The sequence below is a fragment of the Sorex fumeus genome, unplaced genomic scaffold (genome assembly GCF_029834395.1).
Source record: "Sorex fumeus unplaced genomic scaffold, SorFum_2.1 ptg000003l, whole genome shotgun sequence".
NCBI classification, from domain to species: domain Eukaryota; kingdom Metazoa; phylum Chordata; class Mammalia; order Eulipotyphla; family Soricidae; genus Sorex; species Sorex fumeus.
The window spans coordinates 27,491,297-27,501,470 of NW_026606060.1; the positions used below are offsets into that span (position 1 = coordinate 27,491,297).

Below are 10,174 nucleotides of genomic sequence, written 5' to 3' on the forward strand. Positions count from 1 at the left end.
TCATTTCCAAAAGAATGGGAACAACAATAACAGTGCTTAACTCCCCGGGTTGTGGAGATTCGCTGAGATAACACGTGTCTGAGTGCCTAAGTCAAAACTTCACACAAGATAAGCACTACCCTCATTTTTTTTTCCTCACAAGTAAATCTAAATAGAGCGTCTTAAGTTTTTTTTCTTCTACCAAAAGCCGGTTTAGTTCCTTCAGCTCCAGTTATCCAGACTTTGACAACTCTGTCTGGCTAGGGAAAGTATTCATAACAAAGAGACCAGAAGGAATTTGAATGAGCCACTCTTTTTATTTTACATACTAATTCACATTGTCCTGTAATAATCTTTAGGATTAGGAAAGGTACTAGCAATACTTCTGCTTTGGAGAGGAAATATGTTCTTTGGAACAGTGAGATATTTGCGTCTCTTGGTAGAGGGCCTGGTCTACAAACACTAGGTAGATGGATTCAAACCTGTTCTCTAAGCCAGCAGGCATCCTGAAAGAGAAGCCATGAAGAATTTAAAAGGAGTGTTTATTGTCTTTAAAATAATTTGGTTCTCTTTGAAAATGATTTTCCCAAACCTCCTAAGACTAATGAGCCACTGAGTTTAGAACAATAATCTAATTAAAACACAATGGGGAAAGTATGTCAAATGATCTAAGAAGATGTGTGAATATGTCTGGGTTATGTATATACCCACTAATGATGCTTATTAGAGATCTATGACTTTTCTTCCCCTGGGAATAGAAGTTTATCCTAAAATGATATTGGATTCATGGTACATTCAAAATCAAATACTGTAATTGACCAGATGAACCAATTTCTATAAGATCACATGCATTTTTTATAATACATTTTGTATTAAAAACTGCTTATCAGCAGAATGCTTTTATCAATGAATGGATTTTACCTGTTGATGGATTTTATTCAGTCTTTGCAAATCAAAACTTTTCCCTTTCTGTTAGTTGGGAGAAATTGTTTGGAATTTTATGTTTGCCTATAGAAATCTCTTCCTTAAATAGAGCAAATATTTCCCAAAGACTTCAAGTGACCCCCACTGCTGAAGCTGTTGACATGCTAGGCTACTCAACATAATCTATGGTGTGTTTGCAATTAAAGTGTTTATTTGATATTAATGATGATAATCTTTACTAATTCCAAAGCCAAAATAAATAGCAGACAATGAGGATATAGTAACTTCTTAAAGATAAGTACCTTGGGAATTTAACTGACCCTTTTCCCAGAGGTAAACATAAAGTTATCAGGTATAAAATGATTTTCTTTTGTAAATTATTATAGAAACAACTTGCAAAAAATAAAATATGAGCTTTTTCAGACTAATTTTAATGATCGCAATGGTATCATTGAATCGCAAGTCTGAATGTAGTAATCCACTTAGGTCATTACCCCCTTCCCCTCAACAGCTACTTCTCTTTTGTATGTTTTGGGGAGGGAACATTGTGCTGAATGAAATTCAGTGTGCCCAATTACCCTTGTTGTGTTTAAAATTTGGTGGATAAGGTTTTGCTTGCTAAAGTGATCTGTATCCCTATTATGACACTTAAGCTCAAAGATAGAATTAATGTATTTCTTAGCAATATTTTTATCCATCTCAAAAATCTCCTCCCACAACAATATATTTTGAAAAAAGAATATGTACTTAAAATATTTTAGTTAAATCTTGAATTTCTATTTTTTAATTGAATACATTATTCATACAGCAAGGACATATTACCTCAAAAATACAAGCCATCAGACCTCTAGTCACACCTTAAGCTCAAACACCACTCTCCACACCCCCCCAATGTTATAAAAGGTTACCCTTGGTTTCATTCTGACAAGGAAAGCTTCTCAAGTCTGTTCAGAGTCAGACTGTGAAATGGAATGGCTATGCCATGTGCTGAACCAAAGATAATGAATACTAAAAGAACTGGCTACTTTCTCCACTCTCAATGCTGCTGAAAGTCCTTACTTAGGCCTTTGATCTCTCCTGGGAGTCTTAGAATTCAAGCGGAGACCAATGTCTTCCTCAGCTGTCTTCTCCACAAATTCTTCCAGCAGCTTTGGCAGGTACTAATGTGTTTACTTAGGTGTGCTGGTTCCCAGAGCTAATAGTAGTTTCAAATTGTTTAGCACATTGTGAAGTCATATATAATAAGTAAAAATCTCTAGAACAACTCCCTTTATACAGAAGCTGGTAAAGGTCTCAGGTAGGGGCAGAAGAAAGTTAAAATGAACTTTCTGTGTAAATTTGGTTTGATCTACTGTTTGAAGGATGGAGAAGTCTCATTATGGCACTATTCCTATGGTGGCCACATTTGCTACAAAAAGAAACTGATGATCATTTGCTGATGTGGTGTGTTCATTAGCACAAAGAATGTTGTCATAATGCTTAAACTGAAATAGTTTCTCTGGAAAACAAAACAAAACACTTGATTAAAGACTCTTAAAGAGTCTTTGCAATTTAAATCTGCTGGCAAACCAATTTGTAAGAAGATCAAGCATGTATTTATTTTTCAGAATGCAAACAACAAAAAGATTTTAATTATCTATCTTCTTCCTCAGAACCTTGGTGGACATTTGTTTGTGATACAAGACATGGCTGGGGAAGTTTCCCCTCCACATCTGCCTAATGAGCGGTTCTATCTGAATGTTAGAATGACATTTCTAAGAACATAGCTTACTGTTTAAATATGAGTTAGGGGAACAAGCATGAAATCCTTTTCTCTGGAAAAATTTAGGGGGGGACGTTGTACTACCCCCTTTTTTTCCTACAAGAAAAAAAATAGCGAATCCATTTTAAGAAAATTTTAAACTTTATTTCATGCTTCCCTATTCAATATCCCCACTTCCTTGTCCCACGCCAAATGAAATAAATAAATAATAAAATAAACCTTGTTCTGCATCTTTCCCTACTCTACCCGATCTTAGCTCCTACACCTATGCCCAGAGTATCAGAACCTCTCCTGAATTGTAGGACCACCCAGACATTTAGGGGTTCGCTCTGGCTTTCTTTTTCTCTTTCCATTTTGAGGGGATCGCTTTCCCCTCTCTTCCCTAGCAGCAGATCAATTTTTCCCTGCTCGGTTTTTACTTTGGGGCTCTGAGAGCCAATTTTCAGCACTTGAGTCCCCAGAGCCCTCAACCCCGGCATCCCCCAGCAGGTCCTATTAAGCCGCGGGCGCTTGTGTTTTCTCTACTTCTTTAGTTCCACTCGGCCTCGGCCTCGGCGCTCGGGCAACTTTGTTTTGAGATCACCTTACCAAAGCCAGCCCTAACCCCTGAGAACTACCGTTACTGACAGAGTCCCCCCGAGTGACAGCCTCTTTCAGGCTGCGAACGGAGCAAAGAGGTCGGGGACTGCGGGTTTTGTTTTGTTTTGTTGAGTGTCTAAGCGCTTCGGAGCGCGCCAGCCCAAATTGACTGAAGAATCCAAACAAGACTCACCTCTAGGAGCGCAAGCTCTAGCGAGGGGAGTGGCCAGCCTTCAGCCTAGTCCCTTAAGACCCGGGGTGGGGGTGGGGGGCAAGGTGCTTGCCCTGTGAGCATCGGTGACCTTTCAAATGGAATCTAATAATAGTTTCCGCAAAGTCGTCAGAAGTATTAAAAGAATACCTGGTAAGAAAAATGAGTAGTGTCTGGCAAAAAGAAAGAACACTCAATTCATTGGCTACAAATATCAGAGGATAAGAAAACTGGCTACAGAGCTGATTTGGTATTTGGAGATGGTGGTTGGGAGAGTCACAGAAAGGCAAAAGGGTCAATTTTTATATGTTTTACATCTTAAGGGCAAGTGTGTCCAGAGCACAGGTACACACACACACACACACACACACACACACACACACACACACACACACAACTTCTGTTGGAGCTGCAGCCCTTCTGTCCTTTGACACCAGAACTCCACAGCCAATGAACTCAGGAAACTCAGGAGCACTGCTCTGCCGCTGGGAAGTATCTGAGAATATCTGAGTGATCTCTTTCCCCTTGTAATTCACAGGTAGCAATGCACAATAGTACAATGCACCCATCTTCACAGACAGGATCTTCCCTTAGGAACTTGATTCTTATCTGGTGCAACTCTCAATTTCAACATTCATGCCAAAGGCATCCACCTGCTAATAATCATGTATAAGTTACAGACGGCTTTCCCACCACCAGAGAAGATGGCCTGTTGGTGTGAGAGAAAGCCTGGTGTTCAAGGGGTGTGTGCAGGTCTGTGTTTCTGTCTTTCTTAGAGATAAGAAAAGTTTCTTGTAGCTTTCCCTCATGACTGATATTCACCTAACCTGGATTTCTGATATTTCCTTTGAGGAGAACAGATCTCCCCTAGGGGAAAAAGTTTGCTCTTCTCTGGCTCCTCTAGATTTTTGCTTTAGGAAAAGAATTTATCAAAAGGTAGGAGAAAGGAAATATTTCCCCCACTCCACACACACAAAAAATTCATAGTCACAACAGTCAATAATAGGATGAAAATAGCTGGGAAAGCACGCTCCCTTCTCTAACAGGGCTGCAAAGCCAGTTCAAAATCTCAGCCCACTTAGAGATATTTATCCAATCTGTAATTGTTGATTGCCTCCTGTGTAGAAACAGCAGCCCCCTTTCTCCTCACAAACCCACCTCCCACCCCCACCTCAAGGATCTGGAAATAGATTAAGGCTACTTGTGTATTGGTAAAAGCTGATTAATTCATTTTCTTTTAAATAGCAACTCTTCCCTTTCCTCATCAAAGTCTCCAAGATCCTGTTGAGATTGCTTTCTGGGGGAAGGCTTTTGTCACAGAATTGTGTGAAGTTTCTGGAGTTTGTGGAGTTGGAAACTTTACACGAGTCAGGGAGGATTGCTGGGCCGGCAGCTGGGACGCATCTGTAACGGTGTTAGTTTGCCTGAAAGCAGAAAATTAGCGACCCCAAAGCCCTGCTAGGCTGTTTAGTCTGTTGAAATGCCTGGGCGGAACAGAAAGAGAAAGGAGAAGCTCCTCTGTGAAACAGAGTTGGTCGTCTGAAACTCGTTTTCTTGAAAGTCAAATGTTAAGAGACGCACTTGGCCTGGGATCTCTGGCAGCTCAGGGTCACGCAAAAGGCCTGGCACAAAGCAAGGGGCGCTCCGAAAACCCAGCGCAGGAGCGGGAAGCGGGGCAGGGAAAGTGTTCTCCATCACTTGGCCCGACCTGAGTCTTCATCCTTTAACATGTGAACTCAGAGCAAGCCGTGTCTTTGGGGAAAAGATCCTCCCCTGCCTAACCCCAGTTGCGTACAAAAATGACGATCGGATCCTTACAGAATAGACGCACTTTATGATCGCAAGGGTCACTTCCAGGTGTCAGCAACAGTTACTGGGTCCACCGATCAGAAAATCTCCCGAGATCTTTCAAGTTCCTGAAAAAGAGAACCTCCAAATAAGGTGACCCCTCTTGCCCTGATCTCTTTGGGTGTGGGCTGCAGGTAGGACGTCCTACTGGTTCTCTGATGCTCTTTAAACGTGTGGGCTCTTACTAAATTAGACTTCCTGGGTTCCTTTGTCGGAGACGCCTGGGCTCAGTGATCCCTGGGCTTAGGTACTCTGGAGAGTGCAAGGAATAAGGTAGAGGCAAGTGCTCCCGCCCCCAACCCTCCCTAGCAGAAATGCAGTAAAACCATTAGAGTCCAAAGGGGCCGTAAACAGCAAATCGTCTCTGGAGGAAAAGGCAGAGCTTTGCCCAGACAGCCTCGGCGGGGGTTGCGGTGGGATATGCTAATAGTGCCCGGCCACTGGGGCCGGCCTCCCTCCCTCAAGAATATATAAAGAGCCCCAGCCCCTGCGCTAGCGACCCAGGCCAAGGCGTCTGCCCTTGTTAATTACTGCGGCAACCGACGGGCGAGCTCAGCCCAGGTCTGCACGCCCGCAGAGGCGCCAGGCTCTGGTTTCGGCCCCCACCTGCCTCTCTTGCTGCCCTGTAGGTGCAGGGCCTGACTCCGCAGAGGATGGACATGATGGATGACTGCCAGTTCTCCCCTTCCGAGTACTTCTACGATGGCTCCTGCATCCCGTCCCCCGAAGGGGACTTTGGGGACGAGTTTGAGCCTCCAGTGGCCACCTTCGGCGGGCAGAAAGCTGAGCTGCAAGGCTCGGATGAGGATGAGCACGTGCGAGCACCGACGGGCCACCACCAGGCCGGCCACTGCCTCATGTGGGCCTGCAAAGCGTGCAAGAGGAAGTCCACGACCATGGATCGCCGAAAGGCAGCCACCATGCGCGAGCGGAGACGCCTGAAGAAGGTCAACCAGGCTTTTGAGACGCTGAAGAGGTGCACCACCACCAATCCCAACCAGAGGCTGCCCAAGGTGGAGATCCTCAGGAATGCCATCCGCTACATTGAGAGCCTGCAAGATCTCCTGAGGGAGCAGGTGGAGAACTTCTACAGCCTGCCTGGCCAGAGCTGCTCGGAGCCCACCAGCCCCACCTCCAATTGCTCTGACGGCATGGTAAGTGCTTAAGAGGGCTCTGGTACCTACTCGGTCTCTTCGATTTTTTTAATTTCAGAAAAAAATAAATCTAATTTAAGCCACACGGTGGCAACCAAATACTCAATGGATATTGATGGTTAGTAGGGACTGGGAATGGGGAGACAGGCACTATAAGAAAAAAAAGGGTGTCTAGAAACAGCTGATGAACAGGATTTTAGTTTGACTTACCAAGTTCTAGGTGTAGGAGAGGGTTGTCATAAAACACAGGTAGTTGTGATAAATCAATCACATGTTTCTTCCATTACTCAGTTTCCTCCACCCCAATCCACTATTCCACTATTCCCATTCTACTAAACCTCGCCTTTCATGACATCTAAAGGCAGTGGTATGAAGTTTTCACTGCTCCATAGATTGTAACTCTATAAAGAGGTGGGAAGTACTCTGGTGGCCTCCTCTGCTCTGCTGAGGCTTGACTGGAAAGACATGTCAATGCATTCTTTTGGAAAGGCTTTTGGACCAACTCTGCCAGGTGCATGCCTGCATGTGTGTGTATGTGTGTGTGTGTATGTGTGTGTGTGTGTGTGTGTGTGTGTGTGCGTTTGCCCTGGGAAATTATTTTCTCCCAGAATTAGTGTGGCTTCCTCCTACTTCAATCCATTTTGCATGGTTAACCCAATGCACATTGCTGCTGAATTCCATGCCCCCCCCCACCTACACACACACACACACACCCACGCGCGCGCGCGCACGCACACACACACACACAGTTCTTCTTTGCTACTGCACTTATTCACTAAGCACAGAGATTGGTCTTAGGACCAAGACTCAGTACCAACAGTAGAGCAGCCCTTCCTAGTTCAAGGCAGTGAAAACAATTAAGTGATTAATTTAGGGAACTATGAGCAAACACTGCCTTATCCTTTGTCATAGCATCTTTTGTCAAGACTTGAGTACAAATATCTGTTATGTCTGTTGTGTCTTGTATTATAGCCTGAATGCAACAGTCCCATGTGGTCCAGAAAGAGCAGCAGTTTTGATAGCATCTACTGTTCTGATCTACCAAATGGTAAGAATCCATGGCTTCAGAGAAGTTAAAAAAAATGCTATTCACCTTCACAATTAAGGCTAGCAGAGTGTTCTTCTACGCAGCATTTGAAAGACAGAATTCATATGGGGAGGCTATTTGGACAAAGCAAAATAAAATTACATCCACTCATACCCTCCTAGCAGATACAGCTGCATGCATGTATATGCACTTTTGTTTGAAACATTACCACAAGACTTCTCCAGTTTTGAGCATCATCCCCAGAAGTTGTAATGTATTTGTTGCAAACTTTTACAACAGACTTTCTGGGATAACCTATCCATCATATATCAAAAGAATTGAACTGTTGTTGGGAGAGTAATATAGTTAAGTCTATTTGTGGATTTTTCTTACATTTTCCTCCCCACCCCAACCCCCGTGTCCTTAGTATATGTTACAGATAAAAACTCCTTATCCAGCTTGGATTGCTTATCCAGCATAGTGGATCGGATCACCACCTCAGAACAGCCTGAACTGCCTTCCCAGGACCCAGCCTCTCTCTCCCCAGTTGCCAGCACTGATTCACAGCCTGCAACTCCAGGGACCTCCAGTTCCAGGCTCATCTATCATGTGCTATAAACTTAAAAGTTTACTATAGATCAGTTCTGCCAGTAGTGCCTATTCTACAGGAGGAAGAGGAATTCAAAAGTTCAAAGGCAAAACAAACTGTATATGTAAAATTTTCAGGCGGACGTTTGTAAATATTATCTTGCCACTTTATTAGAAAATGTATTTAACTAAAATGTCACTATCTCAATTAATGCTTTATATCTTTTTCTTTTCTCCTCTACTTCCTCCTTTTTCATTTTAGATACGTAGTTTCAAAAATATTTCTGATAGAGGAAATTCATTGAAGGTAGCTGGTTGCAATATTTAACTTATATTTTTATCCATATTGCTTATCAAAATATTATCTCTGATGTTTAGATCTTTATTTTTCTCTTAAAATATTAGAACAACTAGAACTCAGTAACAGGGAATTTAAAATATATTTAACTTCGGCTTTTTGCTTTAACCCTTTGGTCAGATTATATTAAATAAAACTGTAACAATACTGCCTAATGGTATATATTTTGATATTTTCGATAAGAAATGTATCTTTTAAATGTAAGCACAAATAGTACTTTGTGGATAATTTCAAGATATAAAGAATTTTGGAAATTCCACCATAAATAAAATTGTTTAATGAAAAATATTTTGGTTAATGCTTTTTTGAAAGAACATTACTAATGTAATTAGAAGTAATTTTCATGTAACATTAAAATGAAAATATAAAAAAAGACCTGACTTTGAAAAAGTCTGAGTATTTGCCACCTTATTAACTCGGTTTTGGTTACGTTGATGTTAGAAAAAAGGGAATATTCCCTTTTGAAGCATATCTCAAGGGAGCTTGCTAAAATTTTCCTTTTCCTATTTTGGTGATATATAATATTAAATTGAATTTGTATGGAGGAAATCTAGAAATTGTTCTGGATATAGTAAAAATAATTACAGCATATGACATTTCAATGACACATTAGAAAATTTGAGTTAATTATACGTTTTGCCAAAAAAATATCTGGACCATTAATGTATTAGTATTGTCAATAAAATATGTAAAAGTGTTGGGTTTACTTTTTCACCATTAAACTGCTGAAGAAAAAGTACATAAGAAAAAGTATACGCTCCCTGATATATATATGTGTATATACTGTGTATTTTAAAAATAAAAATAAAATACATACACAAATGACACATAAGTGAAACAAACCAAAATTGAATTCTTCCTTTTCACAGTCTTTAAAATTTTAATTTCATTAATCACATTGTGTATGTGTGTGCTTGACATACAACTTTTTATTTTTTTACTTTTTTTTTTAAATTTTTTTGTTTCTTTTTTTTTTAATTACAGTTGTAGATTTACAATTTTTTGTGCTTGGGTTTCGATTATACAATAATCAGATACCCATCCCTCCACCAGTGCCCATTTTCCACCACCATGGATAATATCCCCCCACCCCCATCCCCCCATCCCCCCCTGCCTCTGTGGCAGGGAAATCCCCTGTGTTCTCTCTCTCCTTTTGGGTGTTGCCTTCTGGAAAACAGTATGGACGATTCTCAAAAAATTAGAAATTGAGCTCCCATTTGACCCAGCAATACCACTCCTGGGAATATATCCCAGAGAGGCAAAAATGTATAGTCGAAGTGACATCTGCACTTGTTTGTTCATTGCAGCACTCTTTACAATAGCCAGAAACTGGAAGAAACCTGAATGCCCAAGAACAGATGACTGGTTAAAGAAACTTTGGTACATCTACACAATGGAGTACTATGTAGCTGCTAGAAAAGATGAAGTCATGAAATTTACATACAAGTGGTACAATATGGAAAGTATCATGCTAAGCGAAATGAGTCAGAAAGAGAGGGATAGACATAGAAAGATTGCATTCATCTGGGGGATATAAAGTAACAAAGTATGAGATTAATACCCAAGAATAGCTGAGATCAGCACCAGGAGGATTACAACATACAACTTTTATTGTTCGTTACTTGAATTCTCATGTAGAAAGAATGGAGATTCAAAAATAAAATTAAGTGGAAAATTGGGCCAAGATAAGCATATGAATATTGGGGAGGATTAAGAGAAAATATCCTTTACTCTAAGGAAGAAC

At 41.1% G+C, this 10,174-nt stretch overlaps 1 protein-coding gene across 1 annotated transcript; it reads left to right on the forward strand.

Annotated features, from left to right (window-relative positions):
• The first annotated feature begins 5,956 nt into the window (after window positions 1-5,956).
• MYF5 (myogenic factor 5) lies at window positions 5,957-8,102 on the forward strand. The gene is made up of 3 exons (XM_056119700.1): window positions 5,957-6,457; window positions 7,430-7,505; window positions 7,912-8,102. Exons 1-3 carry the CDS (start codon window positions 5,957-5,959, stop codon window positions 8,100-8,102), a joined length of 768 nt encoding a protein of 255 aa, XP_055975675.1.
• Window positions 8,103-10,174: the final 2,072 nt, after the last annotated feature.

What these genes read in the sequence shown, in the direction of transcription:
- MYF5 (XM_056119700.1), top strand. Translation starts at nt 5,957, where the DNA reads ATGGACATGATGGATGACTGCCAGTTCTCCCCTTCCGAGTACTTCTAC. An exon ending in CCAATTGCTCTGACGGCATG is followed by an intron (nt 6,458 to 7,429) that starts GTAAGTGCTTAA and finishes CTTGTATTATAG; the next exon opens with CCTGAATGCAACAGTCCCAT. An exon ending in CTGTTCTGATCTACCAAATG is followed by an intron (nt 7,506 to 7,911) that starts GTAAGAATCCAT and finishes CCGTGTCCTTAG; the next exon opens with TATATGTTACAGATAAAAAC.